The sequence below is a fragment of the Bubalus bubalis genome, chromosome 9 (genome assembly GCF_019923935.1).
Source record: "Bubalus bubalis isolate 160015118507 breed Murrah chromosome 9, NDDB_SH_1, whole genome shotgun sequence".
Taxonomy (NCBI): domain Eukaryota; kingdom Metazoa; phylum Chordata; class Mammalia; order Artiodactyla; family Bovidae; genus Bubalus; species Bubalus bubalis.
Genome location: NC_059165.1, coordinates 15,737,676 through 15,757,346, shown reverse-complemented (window position 1 = coordinate 15,757,346; position 19,671 = coordinate 15,737,676). Strand labels below are relative to the sequence as shown.

The window sequence follows — 19,671 nt, the reverse complement described above, 5'->3', positions numbered from 1 at the left end:
AACTCTACTCAACTGCAGTTTGTTTTTAGTTTCCCTACATTCAAAATGTAGTAATTTTCAATTAGCTAAAGTGAGAAAGGAAGAATCCCCTTTTCAGTATTACCTCATATTTACTTTTTCCACCATTCCCCAACACTTTTCACATCTCTGTCTTTACTTCTCCCATTCAGCCTGTTCACATTTGCCTCTGTCTACTCAAATGCTATGTGTAATTCAAGTCCAAATTCAAGTGTCAAGCATAAAGTCTTCTCAGACAAATCTCACACAGGTCTGAAATTATAACACTTACTGTCTAGACTAACATTTCCACAGATATATTTGGAACGTTAACATGCTTAAAGGTGTTACCATATCTAGCAATTTTGTGAATACTGCACACTATGGAGAAGGTGATGGCACCCCACTCCAGTACTCTTGCCTGGAAAATCCCATGGACCAAGGAGCCTGGTGGGCTGCAGTCCATGGGGTCGCTGAGGGTCAGACACAACTGAGCGACTTCACTTTCACTTTTCATTTTCACTTTCATGCACTGGAGAAGGAAATGGCAACCTCCTCCAGTGTTCTTGCCTGGAGAATCCCAGGGACGGGGGAGCCTGGTGGGTTGCCGTCTATGGGGTCGCACAGAGTCAGACACGACTGAAGCGACTTAGCAGCAGCAGCAGGCCTCCCTGTCCATTACCAACTCCCAGAGTTCACTCAAACTCACATCCAACGAGTCGGTGATGCCATCCAGCCATCTCATCCTCTGTCGTCCCCTTCTCCTCCTGCCCCTAATCCCTCCCAGCATCAGAGTCTTTTCCAATGAGTCAACTCTTCGCATGAGGTGCCCAAAGTACTGGAGTTTCAGCTTTAGCATCATTCCTTCCAAAGAACACCCAGGACTGATCTCCTTTAGAATGGACTGGTTGGATCTCCTTGCTGTCCAAGAGGCTCTCAAGAGTCTTCTCCAATACCACAGTTCAAAAGCATCAATTCTTTGGCGCTCAGCTTTCTTCACAGTCCAACTCTCACAGCCATACATGACCACAGGAAAAACCATAGCCTTGACTAGACGGACCTTTGTTGGCAAAGTAATGTCTCTGCTTTTGAATATGCTATCTAGGTTGGTTATAACTTTCCTCCAAGGAGTTAAGCGTCTTTTAATTTCGTGGCTGAAATCACCATCTGCAGTGATTTTGGAGCCCCAAAAAATAAAGTCTGACACTGTTTCCACTGTTTCCCCATCTATTTCCCATGAACTGATGGGATCAGATGCCATGATCTTAGTATCAGTTCAGTCAGTTCAGTCGCTCAGTCATGTCCGACTCTTAGCGACCCCATGAATCACAGCATGCCAGGCCTCCCTGTCCATTACCAACTCCCAGAGTTCACTCAGACTCACGTCCATCGAGTCAGTGATGCCATCCAGCCATCTCATCCTCTGTCGTCCCCTTCTCCTCCTGCCCCCAATCCCTCCCAGCATCAGAGTCTTTTCCAATGAATCAACTCTTCACATGAGGTGGCCAAAGTACTGGAGTTTCAGCTTTAACATCATTCCTTCCAAAGAAATCCCAGGGCTGATCTCCTTCAGAATGGACTGGTTAGATCTCCTTGCAGTCCAAGGGACTCTCAAGAGTCTTGTCCAACACCACAGTTCAAAAGCATCAATTCTTTGGCACTCAGCTTTCTTCACAGTCCAACTCTCACATCCATACAAGACCACTGGAAAAACCATAGCCTTGACTAGACGGACCTTTGTTGGCAAAGTAATGTCTCTGCTTTTCAATATGCTGTCTAGTATGCTGGACACTAAAAGACTATGAAGAACCAAAACCTACACCCAAACTTTAAAGTGAACAATTTTCTGAACTGCAAAGTTAAGTATTTCACTAAACCAATTAGCCCTTAACACAGGATCTTTAACTGATGACTTAAACATACACATAATGGAGCCTTTCCCTCAGTGCAACACACTATACATACACAAGTACACACAGAGAGATGTGCACACAGAGTGGTATACACACACAACTCAAAAGTACCTTTTCTGATATGGTAAGTTGCTGCTGCTGCTGCTAAGTCACTTTAGTCGTGTCTGACTCTGTGCGACCCCATAGATGGCAGCCCACCAGGCTCCCCCGTTCCTGGGATTCTCCAGGCAAGAACACTGGAGTGGGTTGCCATTTCCTTCTCCAATGCATGAAAGTGAAAAGTGAAAGTGAAGTCACTCAGTCCCGTCCGACTCTTAGCGACCCCATGGACTGCAGCCTTCCAGGCTCCTCTGTCCATGGGATTTTCCAGGCAAGAGTACTGGAATGGGGTCCCATTGCCTTCTCCCGACATGCTAAGTTACTGGTTAGCAAATATGCTTTATGTCCACAATAGAGTGTTCAAAAACAAACTGAAATTATAAGATAATTACCCAAAGGAACTGGGAAGGCCTGGGCAGGGGGGTGAAACCTGGTGGGGAAAGTGAGAAGGGTAGCTGAAAAGGAGCGATTACTCATGTAAAAGTGAAGATAACTGGACTAATGAATGGTCAAAGGTGTACAGAGACTGACTTCAGCTCAAAACACGAGCTTTTAATAATTACACCAATAAAAATATGGAATGGGCTCCTCAAAGAAGTGTTTCCCATCACTGGAGATGAAAAGGCACAGACTGCACAATCCACTTGGGAGGGATACTGTAGACAAACTGAATGTCGGAGGAGAAGGAAGACGAGACATCTTCCAGAGCTGTATATCTGAGGGCCTAAAATATCCATCTTGCTCCAAACTACTATAGCACCTGCTCCCACTAACACTGCCAAAAGGAGAGCCAGGAAAAAAAGATGTGATTCACTCACTCTGACCGTCAACTCTGAATACACGTCCTGAGAAAACAAGGCCACAGAGACTGAAGAGTTCACAAAATCAATACTATCCCACAGATAAAGTTAAATATATTTTTAATGACTCTAAATGTCAGTCAACATTGTTTCTCTGACAAAATATGTTCTACATTCCAAATTAACTCAAAACAAATATTTGAAACAGATCCTGTTTGTGAGGGAGCCTATGTGTATTACCTCTCACGCTGTACTATTATTTCAGTTTTTCCCTAAGGTGTAAGTTCTTTACAGTCAAGGACCATTGTTTCTGTATCTGTCTGCTCCCACAGATGTTTAGCATGCTGCCTGACTAACAGCGCTGCTTCACTAACTAACATAGTAAATTCATGGGAATGCCTTGACATCCTACAGTTAATTAGAGACAGCAACGCAATGAGTCAGGACAGACTACTCAAATTCAAGTCCTACTCAGACTGATTCCCTCTGTAACCTTGGGCAAGTCATTCAACTTGTCCAAGTCTCAGCTTTCCTACCTGAAAAAAACGGTGAAAGTGGGGATAACAGAAGATACTCCACGTAAAATTACTTGGCACACAACAGGTGCTCTACAAATGCATAGTATAATGATCAGAGCATAATAAGCACCCTGCGAGTATTAAATAAGTAAAGTCTGTCCCTTCTGTGATTATTTTCTGCAAAAAGCACTGTCGGATATTAGTATGAAAAGTTGATTTCACAGAAAGAAATACTACAACTCTTCCTTTTTCGTATCAAAAGATTAAAGCGACTAATGTGATGCACAAATTATACACCTGAAACTATAATAACCACATCAGGAACTTGGCTCTGGGACCAGAAATCTGCTTCCCCCCCCCCCCCCCCCCCCCAGATTTCTCCAAAGGACTTCAACAGTCAAGAGAACCAGAGATCTTTTAAAAACCACTGCAGCGGAACAATGGTATTCTAAACCTATGTCGGTTATTCGAACAAGCCACACAGCCCAGCCTTTCTTCCTCTGAGGGCCCGTCCAGCTCTTCTCTCCTTCACACCCTGGAGGCAAAGGGCGCCTAAGCTCATCCTCACCCCAAAAGATGAAACTTGTCTTGCTGCTGCTGCTGCCAAGTCGCTTCAGTCGTGTCCGACTCTGTGCGACCCCATGGACAGCAGCCCACCAGGCTCCCCTGTCCCTGGGATTCTCCAGGCAAGAACACTGGAGTGGGTTGCCATTTCCTTCTCCAATGCATGAAAGAGAAAAGTGAAAGTGAAGTCGCTCAGTCGTGTTCGACTCCTAGCGACCCCATGGACTGCAGCCTTCCAGGCTCCTCCGTCCACGGGATTTTCCAGGCAAGAGTACTGGAGTGGGGTGCCACTGCCTTCTCCGGAAACTTGTCTTAGTAGGCCGCAACCCTCACCCCTCCGGAGTGCATCACTGCACGGGAAAAGCGGGGAACAGGACAAGGCAGGCTAGAAATACTTTTCGGGAGAAGGTGTTCGAGGCGCCTCACGGGACCCGCATCCCGCGTGAGGCGGTCCAGACAGACAGACAGACGCCCCACAAGGAACCGCTCGGTTCAGCTTCAGTGACAGGCAGGCTGCCACCTCACCGTCTCCCGGTCTCGCCTGACACTCTGCCAGGCTCGCCCGGCGCCAATCCGGCAGCCCCCGGCACCCTATCCTTTCTCGCTCTAGGTAACAATTCCACAGGCCGACCGGCTTCAACTTCTGCAAAAGGCGACAGCAACCAAAAAAAAAAAAAAAACCCACCTGAGAAAGGAGATGCTCCTCTACTACAAAACGCCCGAGCTCAAAGCACAGCGCATGCGCATTTCACCCCCAGGCATCGATCACATGACTGGAAATGGCTGGGGGAAGTTTAGTTCGCTCGGTATTTGATTAAAAGGTCTTAACGCGAGTTGAGAGACGGGCGCTCCTCCTGTGCGCATGCTCTCCCCTCGAGCCTCATGGGAGTTGTAGTTCTGTGGGTAAAAGCAATCCCCGCCCTCCTCTTCTCCCGAGGAACTTCCTAGAGGGAGGGGGAAGGGGTTCAGCGCCCTGAGGCCCAGGAAGCGGAGATGCTGCTGCTGTGGGTATCGGTGGTTGCAGCCTCGGCGCTGGCAGCACCAGCTCCCGGGGCAGGTGGGCAGAGGCGGGGAGCAATTCAGGCTTGGCCCGATGCTCCTAACGTGTTGCTAGTCGTGAGCGACTCCTTCGTAAGTATGGAAAGGCAGGGGAGGGGGCGCCCTGCTGCACAGCCGCGATTGGCCCAGCCCTTCCCCTGCTTGTAGGCTTCGGGGAGCAGAATCTGAGACTTTCAAACACGTTTTATCCTGATGCAAAGCAAGAAATGCATTTTACCTTGACGCCCCGTACAGACCTACGTGCACCACATAGATATGCATGTAACACACATAAAAACATGCTTTAGTAAGACGCACTCCGATTCGCATCTTAGCAAAATTTTTTTTTCTTTACTGGCCCATTATATTACTAATAAATTTTCAGTCCATATCCCCGCTTGATTCACTTGTGGGGAAAAATAACATTCTGCATCAACGTAAAAGCCTGTTAGCTTTCCAGCGATCAACGTACTTTTATTACCCAGTTGTCTGATAATCCTGTTAGTGTTGATTTATGTTCGTTAGTTGACATAATTTGACCCATTCTCCTATATTCCGGATAAACTGTATGCGTGTATGTGTTGTTGTTGTTTAATCCCAAACTTAAACATTTTTTGTAACTTTCCCAAACCATCAACTAAAAAGAATACACATATTAACATTACCTGATATTTTTAGTATTATCCATGATATTAAAACTACTGCTTGGACAAATGTTTGGTTACTAAATATAATGTTAGTTTATTATGACAGGGTGTCACTGTGGTCAGGTAGATTGTTAGTGTTAAGTATGTCTGGCAGCAAAGAGCACTTTTAATCATTACGTTGTATTGCCTTCCTCATAAAATAACCCAGGATGATTAAAGTTACATAATCTGGATATACCCCTAGAATTTATTGAGAATATTACTTAAAGTAATCTTTATGATTATCTAAACTTAGGATCCTAACAGGCAATCTTGGGGAGTAACAAGAATGAGTTTATTATCAGTGCTCTTGAGATTAAAGGGAAAGGAAGGAAGCAGGATCCTGCAAAAAGAGAACTGACTGTTGACTCAGCTGATCTTGTGCGTAGTTCTCAAACTAGCATGATGCTTCAGAGCTGTTTCCAGTTTGGGGGAGGAGACCAGGCCTTTCATGTTGGATGGCCATTATTTGTGGAATGCACCCAGAATGGGGCACCATTTGGAGCAAGACAAACTACGGTCAGCAGAGGCAATCTTTCACTCTAAAGGGAATCTGCGTGGTGTGTCACAACATCCTAGAAACTTCCGAAGATGACTGAAATATTTGGGGTTTGTTTGTTTGTTTTTAGTATAGTATAAGCACATAGATTTTTCTATATGTGTGTATGTAAATTTTGATGCAGATTAATATCTCTTATGAATATAGAAGAAAAGGTCCTGAGAATACTAGCAAGTCAAATTCAAATATATATAGAAAGGGTTATACACCATGGCTAAATGTGATTTATCCCTGAAATGTAAGGTGGGTTTAATGTCTGAAAACTAGTCAATGTGATAGACCATGTTAATTGAATAAAGGACAAATAACAGGTGATCATTTCAATAGATGCAGAAAGAGCATCTGACAGAATTCAATAACCCTTCATGATAAAAGCACTCAACCAAGTAGAAATAGAATTTTTTCAACCTGATTAAGAACACCTGCAGAAAATCCACAGTTAATGTTATTGTTAACTATAAAAGACTGAATGTTTTCTCCCAAAGACCAAGAACAAGACAAGGCTGTCTATTCTTACTGTGTTTATTCAGCAGTTAAGCTGGCAGTTTTCTAGGAAGGGAATTAGATAAGAAAATGAAATAGAAGTCATCTAGATTAGAAAGGAAAAATGTCTCTATTTGCAGATAACATAACCTTGTATAAAGAAAATCCTAGGGAATCTACTGCAAAACTTTTAGAACTAATAAGTTAGTCTACACAGCTGTAGGATGTAAGATCAATACATAAAAATCAATTGTATTTTTATACCTTTGATTGATGAACAAACAAAAAATAAAATTAAGAAAATAATTCTATTTAAAATAGTATCCAAAATATAAAATACTTAGGATTAAATATAACCAAAGAAGTTCAATTCTTATACTCTGAATCAAACTATAAAACATTGTTGAAAAAAATTAATGAACACCTAGATAAACATCTTATGTTTATGAAATCGATTTAATATTGTTAATATAGTAATAATCATCAAATTGATCTACAAATTCTATGCAATCTCTTCAGAAATCACTATGACATTTTTGCAGAAACAGAAAAAAACCATCCTGAAATTCATATGGAAATTCAAGGGACCCAGAATACCCAAGGCAGTCTTGTAAAAGAACAACAAAATTGGAGGGCTTAAAGTTTCTAACTTCAAAACTTACCTTCACTTCAAAACTGTAGTAATCAAGATAGTGTGTCACCGGTATAAAGATAGACATATAACTCGATGGAATAGAATTGAAAGTAGAGAAATAAACTCTCAAACTCTCATTTGATTTTTCAATAAAGATGCAAAGACCATTTAATGGGGGAAAGAATAGTGTTTTCAACAGATAATGCTGGGAATACTGATTTTCCACATGCAAAATGTCTCACTCCATTTTTAAAAAGTAGCTCAAAGTGAACTGATGAATTAAACATAAAAGTTAAAACTATTAAACCCTTAGAAAAAAACATGGGTGCAAATCTGTGACTTTGAATTAGGTAGTTTGCATGCATGCAAAGTCGCTTCAGTCATGTCTGACTCTTTGCAACCCCATGGACTGTAGCCTGCCAGGCTTCTCTGTCTATGGGATTCTCCAGGCAGTGGGTTGCCATTTCCTACTCCAGGGGATCTTCCCGACCCAGGAATGGAATCCGAGTCTCTTATGTCTCCTGCATTGGCAGGCCAGTTCTTTACCACAAGCACCACCTGGCAAGCCCTTGCTGCTAAGTAGCTTCAGTCGTGTCCGACTCTGTGCGACCCCACAGACGGCAGCCCACCAGGCTTCCCCATCCCTGGGATTCTCCAGGCAAGAACACGAGTGGGTTGCCATTTCCTTCTCCAATGCAGGAAAGTGAAAAGTGAAAGTGAGTTGCTCAGTCGTGTCCGACTCTGTCCGACCCCATGGACTGCCGCCTACCAGGCTTCTCCGTCCATGGGATTTTCCAGGCAAGAGTACTGGAGTGGGGTGCCATTGCCTTCTCCTGGCAAGCCCTTAGGCAATTTAAAAATGGGCAAAAGATCTGAACAGACAGTTCTCGAAAGAAGATATGCAAATAGTCAATAAACATATGAAAAGATACTCAATATTGTTAATCATACGGAAATGCAAATCAAAACCACAATGAGACACCAGTTCACACCCACAAAGATGACTATAATCAGAGACACACGAGCCATGAGAATATGAGAGAAATGCAACCTTCATATGCTGCTGGTGGGAGTGTAAAATGGTGTAGCCACTTTTGAAAACAATCTAGCAATTCCAAAAATGTTAAACATGAGTTTCACACTGATCCAGCAATTCCACTTCAAGGTATATATCCAAAAGAAATAAAAAACATATGTCCACACACATATGTCCACACACAAACTTTTACATAAATATTAATACTTCCAAAAAGTGAAAACAACTCAAATATATATCAGGTGATAAATGGGCAAATAAAATTTAGTAATATTTTTCAACAATAAAAAAGAAATGCAGTATTGATACATGCTGCAACGTGGATGAACTTAAAGTCATTACGCTAAGTGAGAGAAGCTACTCAGAAGGGACAACATACTGTATGATTCCATTTGTCCAAAGAAAGCAGATCTACAGAGACAAAAATTAGAGACAGACCAACAATTACCTAGATTCGGGAGAACAGGAGGATTAATGGGTGACAGTTAAGGAATACTAGATTTCTTTTGGACATGATGAGAATGTTCTAAAATCGATTGTGATGATGCTTACACAATTCTCTAAATATACTAAAAAAAAACCACTGAATTGTATAAATTAAATGGGTTAGTTGCATAATGTGTGAATTATATCTTAATAAACCCATTTTTTAAAAGAGAAACACCTCAGCCTGAGTCTTAAAGGTGTAAGGGCATAAGCGTCCTCTCTGCCTCCCTCCTTCACCCCTGCACCTGTGCTGTTTGTAGTTTTCATGAGGTTTCAGGAGTGCCATACACAGGACTGTGTAGCAGTGTCTAGTGAGGCTCTCATTCAGTCTGATGAACAGATCTGAAAAGAATGCTCTAAACAGTCTTGCTTGATAATAAATCAGACAGTTAAGATTACTATTATATTCTTTCATTAGATTGATGTCTTGAAATCTAAACATCACTGGTTTTCCCTGGCCCAGAATAAGGAATTGCATACCAAGTCATGAATATTCATTGGAAGGACTGATGCTGAAGCTGAAGCGCCAATACTTTGGCCACCTGATGCAAAGAACTGAGTCATTGGAAAAGACCCTAATGCTGGGAAAGATTGAAGGTGGGAGAAGGGGATGACAGAGGATGAGATGGTTGGATGGCGTCACTGACTAGATGGACATGAGTTTGAGCAAACTCCAGAAGTTGGTGATGGACAGGGAAGCCTGGTGAGCTGCAGTCCATGAGGTTGCAAAGAGTCAGACACAACTGAGCAACTGAACTGAACTGAACCAAGTCATGGCTCTAGAAGGAGCAATCCAGATCACAGAATTATATCTACCAAAAAGCTTATCCATCCCAAGGCGGGAAATGCCTGCCTCCCAGGAGAGTCAAGAATAATAGCAGAATTCAAAAACTAAGGCAAAAGGCAATTGGTATCATTTCTGGCACTTTTATGCAGAAAGCCAATTGAGTTCAGTTCATCCTCTGTCATCCCCTTCTCCTCCTGCCTTCAGTCTTTCCAAGCATCAGGGTCAGTTCTTCTCATCAGGTGACCAAAGTACTGAAGTTTCAGCTTCAGCATCAATCAGTCTTTCCAATGAAAACTCAGGACTGGTTTCCTTTAGGATGGACTGGTTGGATCTCCTTGCAGTCCAACGGACTCTCAAGAGTCTTCTCCAACACCACAGTTCAAAAGTATCAATTCTTTGGTGCTCAGAAAGCCAATTAGTGGGTCTCTTTTTCTTTTTTAAATGCCCAGTTTTAGGGTACTCTATTTGTTTAAACAGTAGGAATGGCCTTAAGATAATGAAAGTTATTCTGAAAACCATTCTGGAAGATTTTCTCTCCCAACTAAAATGTGCTAGAACTGTACTTAGACCTGATTGTTCATTGTGAACTACAGTACCACATGATGGAAAACTTACTTTCTCTGTGGTTTTCATCAGCTAACCATGTTAAGATCAATTTCAGTTCAGATTGAATTACAATGTGAACCACCTCCCATTGATACCATGAGCAGTGGTACCACTTTAGCCTCTTTTTAAAAGTATTTGCTAGTGTGTAAAAACTACATGAAGTTAAAAAGCCAAAACTTCTAGAAATGTTCAATATCTTCTCTAATAATATAGCTTTGATCTTCATTTAAAGTATTAGTATGCTTTTGACCTTGAGAATATATGTAGCATAATTTAAATATTTTCTCAGAACCTAGTCAAATATAAATCATTCCATTGATGCACATAATCCAGGTTTATTAAGTTTTACAAAAATGCAGTGTTGAATTTTGAACATATTGAATTTGTCTTTTGTAAATTATACAGCTCTGAATTAAAGACTTGTTGCATTTCACTCACTGAATATTTATTGAGTGCCTTTATATCGTAGGCAGTAATCTTTACATGGACCACCTTTTACATATTCTGTGCTAGAAACTTCCCGAAGTGAGGTAGTTATCCCCTCCCCCGTTTGCCATCCTTGCTATTCTGCTATTTAAAGATACCTGCTTTCTCGTCTGCTTTCCATGGAAATGAGTCAAGAAATTGCTAACATGAATTACAGACACACTGCTGTATCCATTCAGTGGGCATTACACCTGTCTGAATCTAGCCTGCAGGACTTGGAGTCCAAGCCTCACTGTCTGAATTGTATGGCATCCCAGTGCTTCTGCTACAAGACCTCCTGCTCCATCCCTCCAAAAGTACGAACCTGGGTGGCTGGGTTGTCTAGAATCCATCCAGTGGCCACAAATGGTTATCATCCCCCATGTCCAAAAGATTGAAGGAATAAGACCTGTAGGCATTTGGGTTTTATCAAGGTAAGTTTCCGAGAGTTTGAATTTATGGATTTAGTGAAATTCTTACGAGGGTAGAGTGTGCACTTTTGTCCTGGGCTCCCTTGCTCATCATTCAGGAAATCAGGAGTTACTTGCTTAGTATTCAGTGATTACTTCTGCTAGAAGTGGTATTTATTTCAACATATAAGCATGCTCTAACTTTCCCCATCTTTTAAAAAATCCTGACCTTAATCCCACATTTCTCCTGTATCTAACCCTCTATTAGCTAACATCCATCCCATTTGTTTTGTTTTGTTTTGTTTTCCTTTGCAAAAAAACTACTTAGAAGTGGTTTCTCCACCTGCCATCTCACCTCCCATTCTCTCTTCCCTTTCTGTTTTAGGTGTTCATTCTTACGACTCCATTGGAAGTGCTCCTGTCAACGTCACCAGCCACCAATTCCAATGTGCATTTTCTGACCTTATTTACATACCCTCTCAACACAGCTATTCCGTCTCTCTTGACACATTGTCTTCCCTCAGCTTTCATGAGACTCATCCTCCTAAAATCTTCCTCCCTCACTAGTCATTCTTTCTCAGTTTCCCACTCTGCCTTCTCTTCTTACCTGGGACTCCTCAGGTCTTCTTCCTTTTCTCTCTCTTCCTAAAAGATTTCACTGTCTCACAGTTTTCAATGCCATGGATATATTAAAGCCTTGTTTCACTAGGATAGACTTCTCTGAGCTCCAGATTCCTATCTGTACCCTAATTTATATCTCCATTTGGAAATCTCAGACATCTCAAAGATGTATGTATGTCCTGTATTTTGGATTAGCTCACTTTTAAACTGTATTTTATTTACAAAACTACACTGAAAACATACAATAGATATAACTCCAGGACTGGAACATTTTTTTTCTCTTTTTTGCTCGTTACCAAGAAGAGTTCTTCAATTCCCAATTCAATTCCAAAATAGGTATCTCCAACCTAAACATCTCTTCCAGTCTTCCAGCTCATCTCTCCAGCTGCCTAGTTGTCATCTCCACTTAAGTCCTGCAGGCGTCTCTACTTTATTTGAATGGGTGACCCTCCTCATTCTTCAGCTCTCACTTCCCAGAGAAGCCTTCCCTGTTCACTCTTACCAAGAAGGTTTCCTTTGTTATTCTGTATCTTTAGATTTTTTTTCAAGGCCGTATAACAGTAATGGTATTGTAATTATTCTTGGTTTATTCTTGGTTTCCCTGATGCTGGGAAAGATTGAAGGCAGGAAGAAAAGGAGATGATAGAGGATGAGATGGCTGGATGGCATCACTGACTCAATGGACATGAGTTTGGGTAAACTCTGGGAGTTGGTGATAGACAGGGAAGCCTGACGTGCTGCAGTCCATGGGGTCACAGAGTCGGACCTAACTGAGTGACTGAACTGATGTTTTTTGCCTCTCCCACTAGTCTATAAGCTTCATGAGGCCAGGGACTCTATTTTTATTCACCATTGTATCTCCAGATCTTTCATAGTGCCTGGCACATACCAAATACTCAACAAACATTGGTTCAGTCAGTCCATCCATCCAACTTTCCAGTAATTTCTTTCATTTATTTTCTGTATTCAAATGGATCTAAGTCTCACACAACATGAATTTGCACTATTATGAGCCAGAGAATGATAACACTTTCTCTACTTGTTTTCATTATTTGAAGGTTCTTAGGATCATATTGAAGTTTTTTGCTACTTGTGAATTTTTTTTAATATTTATTTATTGGGCTATACCGGGTCTTAGTTGCAGCAGGCAAACTCTTAGTTGTGGCATGTGAAGTCTAGTTCCCAGCACAGGGATCAAACCTGGGCCCTCTGCATTGGGAGTATGGAGTCTTAGCCTCTGGACCACCAGGGAAGTCCCAACTACTTGGGAATTTTATGGTTAAAATTAAAGGAAATTATTTTCTTCTTTTGCGATGTAATCAATGCTTCATAAACAATTAAATTTCTTTATTCCAGGATGGAAGGCTAACATTTTATCCAGGAAGTCAGGTAGTGAAACTTCCTTTTATAAGCTTCATGAAGACGCATGGCACTTCCTTTCTAAATGCCTACACAAACTCTCCAATCTGCTGTCCATCGCGTGCAGGTACGAACATGCTTAATTTTCCTGGAAGTAGCCCCACCCTGAAAATGTTTTCACACTTTAAAAGATTATACTCCAAAATAGGATAGTAAATCATATTTGGCATCTAATAAAAAATTTTGAATATATGTGAGGTGTGTTTTAGGGTATGTAATGAGTATTGGGGGTTTCCCTCGTGGCTCAGCGGTAAAGAATCGGCCTCCTAATGCAGAAAACGTGAGTTTGATCCCTGGCTTGGGAAGATTTCCTGGTGAAGGAAAAGGCAGCCCCTCCGGTATTCTTGCCTGGGAAATCACATGGACAGAGGAGCATGCAACTCCATGGGGTTGCAAAGAGTGAGGCGTGAGTTAGTGACTAAACAACAATATTGGGTATTGGGCTTTTTTAAGAGTAGAAATTTTATCACCTAAAATGGTGTTTAGTTCAAGTCTGTTGTTTCATTTCCTTATGACTGGTGACTAAGAATCTCAACTCTCCAGGCAAATTCGGAAATGCTTATATTTCCTAGAGGAGTTCCATTTAAATTTTTCAGTAAGAGATAAGTAGTTGGGAGGGGATTGTAAAGTATACTAAGGAACTGAACTGAAGGAGTGTTAGTCACTCAGTTGTGTCTGACTCTTTGTGACCGCATGGACTGTAGCCCGCCAGGCTCATCTGTCCTTGGGATTCTCCAGACAAGAGTACTGGAGTAGGTTGCCATTCCGTTTTCCGGGGGATCTTCTCAACCTGGGGATCGAAGCCAGGTCTCCTGTATTGCAGGCAGATTCTTTAGCATCTGAGCTACACAGTAGTAAAACTTCTCAGGTATACCTGGAATTTTCTGTATTATTGCAGATTAGATATTTTTTCCTTCGGTCTCAATTCACTTCTATCCCAAATCTAACTGTTTACTTTTATTATAGTAATTTAAGAAATAGGCAGTTAAGTCATGACTAACTGAAAAAAAGAAGCAATTGACATTTTTATAAATTCTGTTCTCTGATAGAGTTGTCTTTCTCTTCCACTTTATGATGGTTTGCACTGGAACTCATAAATAGCACCCAATGATTTTCTTTTGTCCGTTAAGTTCCTGACATCATATTCTCCATGATTTGAGCCACATGTTTTTATTTTGTGACTACGTTTTCAGCACTACCAACTATATAATCACTGATGATTAAAAGAAACCTAAAGTGTATTATAAATGATGTTTCCATGATGAAGGACCAGGTGTATTACAAACACTTTTGTTCACTTTTTGTTCTTTATTGAGCACGTGGAATGAGAGCTGTACTGGGGTGAGGTGAGGACTGGGTTCCGGTCCTCAATGGACTATGTCAGGCGCGCCCCTCCGTTTCCTAATCACAGAATGCTGTATGCGCTGTGTCCCTCACAGGGCTGTTCTAGCGTCAAGTGAGATAATGGTTTTTAAAAGTGCTCAAGGAACTCTAAAGACTTCAGAAATGTTAGGTGATCCTTTTCCTGGAAGAAGTATATTTTGAACAGTTTGAACAAAGAGAAGAGAATAATCGTAATAAAAACTCACATGTATTGCATTCTTACTGCGTGCCTGGCCATATTCTAACTGCCTTTGCGTGTCTTAATTTATATAATTATCCACATTGTCACAAAGTGGAAATTGTTGTTATAAACATTTTGCAGATGAAAACTAAAGTACTGGAAGGTTATATAACTTATCAAAGGTCTAGCAGTGTTGGGATTCAATGCCAGGTGATACCCTATTCCACTTCTCATGAAGAAAGCATTTTGTTAGATGAGAAAAGGATTCAACCCTACTACATGTGTACACAGAAAAGGGAAAAGGCTTTTTTTCCCTGCTTTACTGAGATATAATTGACATAAAACACTGTGTTAGTTTAAGGTATACACCATATTCTAGAGAGAATAAGGACATTTTCATGAACTGAATCAGTCAGATCAGGTTTATGTGCATCACACAGCACTTTTAGCAATATATAGCCATAGTGCTACCTCCCACAAAAGCAGCAACAATGAGGTAACTACCAAAGCTAAGCTCCACACACTGGGGCCTTACTAACACTGTGTCCCCAGGACCAAGGTCAATGACTGGAACATAGCTGCAGAGCAAGTGATTTTTTAAAAAGTACAAACTAAGCCCAAAGTTAGTAGAAGAAAACAAACAAAGATCAAAGTGGAAATAAATGAAGTAGAGACTAAAAGCTCAACAGAAAAGATAATAAAACTAAGGTGTTTTTTTTTTTATGGACAAATCCTTAGCTATACTTTCCAAAAAAAAAGAAAGGACTCAGAAATTAAAGAGGAGACATTACGACTGATACCACAGAAAGTTATTTATAGCTATGACCTTCCCTCTGAGAAATGCTTTTTGCTGCATGCCATTTGTGTTGCTGTGCTGTATTTCCATTTTCATTTGTCTCGAAATCGTTTTTTCTCTTTTCTTCTTTGGCCCTTTGGTTGTTTAGGAGCATGTTGCTTAATCTCCACATATTTGTGAGTTTTCCAGTTTTCTTCTTGTAATTGGTTCTAGTTTCATATCATTGTGGTCAGAAAAGATGCTTGATTGATTTTTAAATTTCTTAAATTCTTAAGAATTTAAGTCTTAGTAAATTGAATTACTCAGTCTTGTTGTATGACCTAACGTGATATTCCTGGCGAATATTTCATTTGCACTTGAAAAGAATGTACTTTCTGTGTGTTTGGATGAAATGTTCTGAAAATGTTAAGTCCATCTGTTCTAACAGGTAGTCTAGTGTTTCCTTTTTGATTTTCTGTCTGAAAGATCTATTTGCTGTTGAAAGTGGGGGTATTGAAGTCCCCTAGTATTTGTGTCTATTTCTCCGTTTAGTCCTGTTAATATTTGGGAAAAGATTTATTGACTAAACAATCATAGCTGTAGAAAATAAGAGAGAAGACATAACTAAAAAGTACACTTAACTTTTTTGTGGCAAGCCGGTAACAAGACAAGAAACAAGGGAAATCCTTGGGAATTTTGGGGAAATGAGATCTGTACTTCATTTGACCAATGTGGAAAGTTGACCAATAAATACATAGTGATTATTTTTATGATTGAAAGAAACTCAAGTAAGATAGGCTTTATATTTAATTCCATCTATTTACCTTAAACAACCTGACCTGTAAGCCTTAGAGATTCACCTGTAAAGCAGAAATAGGAACTCATTTCAGTTTTCCCCTGAATAAAATGAGTTAACAATCAAAAATGTTAGGTAAAACACCTAATGCAGGTCTATCTTATTGCAGAGCCTGAGCTCTGAACTAGTCATCTCTTTTCTCTCTTGGTATAATTGTCTCAGTCATCAAAATAAATTGTTAAGCTTTGTTTACACTGATCCCATTTTTTTTCCACCAGCAATGTGGAGTGGGCTCTTCACTCACTTAACAGAATCTTGGAATAACTTTAAGGGCTTAGATCCAAATTATACAACATGGATGGATGTCATGGAGAAGCATGGCTACAGAACACAAAAATTTGGAAAACTGGACTATACTTCAGGACATCACTCCATCAGGTAAAAACTAAAATAAAAGTGATTCTCTGGCGGAGAATGAATATGTATACATATGACTGATAGCCTTTGCTGTCCATCTTAAACTATCTTTACATTGCTGATCTGCTATACGTCAATCTAAAATAAAAAGTTTTAAAAAATGCTGCGATGAACATTGGGGTACACGTGTCTCTTTCCCTTCTGGTTTCCTCAGTGTGTATGCCCAGCAGTGGGATTGCTGGATCATAAGGCAGGTCTATTTCCAGTTTTTTAAGGAATCTCCACACTGTTCTCCATAGTGGCTGTACTAGTTTGCATTCCCACCAACAGTGGAAGAGGGTTCCCTTTTCTCCACACCTTCTCCAGCATTTATTACTTGTAGACTTTTGGATCGCAGCCATTCTGACTGGCGTGAAATGGTACCTCATAGTGGTTTTGATTTGCATTTCTCTGATAATGAGTGATGTTGAGCATCTTTTCATGTGTTTGTTAGCCATCTGTATGTCTTCTTTGGAGAAATGTCTATTTAGTTCTTTTGGGTCATTGATTTTTCTGGAGTTGAGCTGTAGGAGTTGCTTGTATATTCTCGAGATTAGTTGTTTGTCAGTTGCTTCATTTGCTATTATCTTCTCCCATTCTGAAGGCTGTCTTTTCACCTTGCTAATAGTTTCCTTTGATGTGCAGAAGCTTTTAAGGTTAATTAGGTCCCATTTGTTTATTTTTGCTTTTATTTCCAATATTCTGGGAGGTGGGTCATAGAGGATCCTGCTGTGATGTATGTCAGAGAGTGTTTTGCCTATGTTCTCCTCTAGGAGTTTTATAGTTTCTGGTCTTACATTTAGATCTTTAATCCATTTTGAGTTTATTTTTGTGTATGGTGTTAGAAAGTGTTCTAGTGATTTTCATAGACAGCCCACTACTGTAATACATACATGTACCCTTTTTGACTTCTTTTATTTCTCTGCAAAGCTGAAAGTAAATCTCTTAATCCCTAGATTGTGTTAATTGGGCTAAATCTTTAGCTTTCTTTAACCTTCTTAAAATACTGAAATTACTTATATGCTAGTAATTTTGTTTTCCTTAAACATTAAAGGTCTATAAAATTATGTAGTCCATGAGTTTTGATTTATATATACAATGGATCCTTTATTTATTTAAAATTTGTTTCATAGACAATAATCTTCTTGTTACTTGCTTTTGTCAGTTCTCTCCAACTTTAGTTTTCTATTGTAATCTTTTTTTTCATTTTACTCAGTCCTCAAAATTAGGCAACAAGCATAGGGGGTAAGAATAGAAATCTAGAATTAGATTGCCTACTTTTGAATCCTAGTTTCTTGGTTTACTATTAACCAGCAGTATAATCTTAGGGCTATTATTTAAGCTAACTTCTTTAAATTTAAGTACTTTTTTAAATAAAATTTAAATATTAAATAATGTTATTTAAATTTCTTTGTGGTGAATTCTAAATGAAATAGTATGTGCTCATTTCATGGAGTTTTACCAGTTTCTCTTTAAAATCCTTCTACTTTTTAGAAAGTAAGGTTAATCCAAAGTCAGATACACCCATTCATATTATCATATTTGAAATTTTTTTTTGTTTTTGTTGTTTCCTCAGTCAGTCCAATAATGAAAAAGAATCTAAGATTGAACGCCATGTACTCCATATCACTGTTGCTCTCTGTGTGAGATGGTTAAACTTTGATCTAAATGTTATTCCTCAATGGGATAATCTTTCTTGGAGTGCACAGATCCTGTTTCTTCTTTGTACTACTTTATTCCCACTGCCATCATAGTGCCTGTACATTATAGACACACAGTTAAATATTTTGGTTAATGAATAAATGAATGGAATAAAAAGTTATAGCTTATTATTTGATAAACAATGATATTCTATTTTACCTAGGGTTAAAATCAATAAAAAGAAAAGAGCTACTTAAACATTGATATTTGGGAAATCAAAGATGGTTTTCAGTGTAATAATTGCTTATAGCATATTTTCATTTACTGATCCTCTCACCAGAGCTTCAGTTCAGTTCAGTTCAGTTGCTCAGTCATGTCCGACTCTTTGCAACCCCATGAATCGCAGCACGCCAGGCCTCCCTGTCCATCACCAACTCCTGGAACTTGCTCAAACTCATGTCCATTGAGTCGGTGATGCCATCCAGCCATCTCATCCTCTGTCATCCCCTTCTCCTGCCCCCAATCCCTTCCAGCATCAGAGTCCTCTCCAATGAGTCAACTCTTCGCATGAGGTGGTCAAAGTATTGGAGTTTCAACTTTAGCATCAGTCCTTCCAAAGAACACCCGGGACTGATCTCCTTTAGAGTGGACTGGTTGGATCTCCTTGCAGTCCAAGGGATTCTCAAGAGTCTTCTCCAACACCACAGTTCAAAAGCATCAATTGTTCCACGCTCAGCTTTCTTCATAGTCCAACTCTCACATCCATACATGACCACTGGAAAAACCATAGCCTTGACTAGACGGACCTTTGTTGGCAAAGTAATGTCTTTGCTTTTTAACATGCTATCTATGTTCATTTCAGTTCAGTTCAGTCGCTCAGTTGTGTCCAACTCTTTGCGACCCTTAGGAAATTTAAATAAACTGTCAAGACTAGTTGTAATCCTGCTGTATGGCACTTGACTGACACATAGGTTAAGGCTGCTGTGAATGGCATGTCTGCATGAGTTACAGCACAGTATCTTTCAGATTTTTCTGTGCAAGTTTAAAGACGAGTTTCAGGGGGGGAAACATATCTCATGTTGATGTTTGGTAGAAAGCAACACAGTACTGTGAAGCAATTATGCTTCAATTAAAAATAAATTTTAAAAAAAAAGGTCTCTCACTATCAAACATCATAAATAGGTGCATTCAGTGTTTTTTGAGATTGTGCTACCTTTACCACTGAAAGTGGTAAAGCAATTTTTGATCCTGTTTGTATTTTCAGCCAGGATTACAAGTCCCTTTAGTTTATTGCTCTAATTCTCTTTCTTTTCTTGAC

General features: G+C 40.0%; 2 protein-coding genes across 5 annotated transcripts in view; one reads left to right on the top strand and one right to left on the bottom strand.

The window, feature by feature from the left end:
* The window catches only part of TTC37 (tetratricopeptide repeat domain 37), a 104,643-nt gene extending 99,940 nt beyond the window's left edge, over positions 1-4,703 (bottom strand). For all 4 annotated transcript variants that reach the window (XM_045166806.1, XM_045166807.1, XM_045166805.1 and 1 more), the window contains exon 1: positions 4,577-4,703. The gene's annotated coding sequence lies outside the window, so the exon portion shown is untranslated. The remainder of the gene's footprint in view (positions 1-4,576) is intronic.
* A 79-nt stretch (positions 4,704-4,782) lies between these two features.
* ARSK (arylsulfatase family member K) overlaps positions 4,783-19,671 on the top strand; it is a 56,490-nt gene continuing 41,601 nt past the window's right edge. Inside the window, exons 1-3 of the mRNA XM_006080258.4 lie at positions 4,783-5,022; positions 13,059-13,188; positions 16,535-16,694. Of these exons, the coding sequence (XP_006080320.4) occupies positions 4,885-5,022; positions 13,059-13,188; positions 16,535-16,694 (428 nt within the window). The 5' untranslated portion in view covers positions 4,783-4,884. The remainder of the gene's footprint in view (positions 5,023-13,058; positions 13,189-16,534; positions 16,695-19,671) is intronic.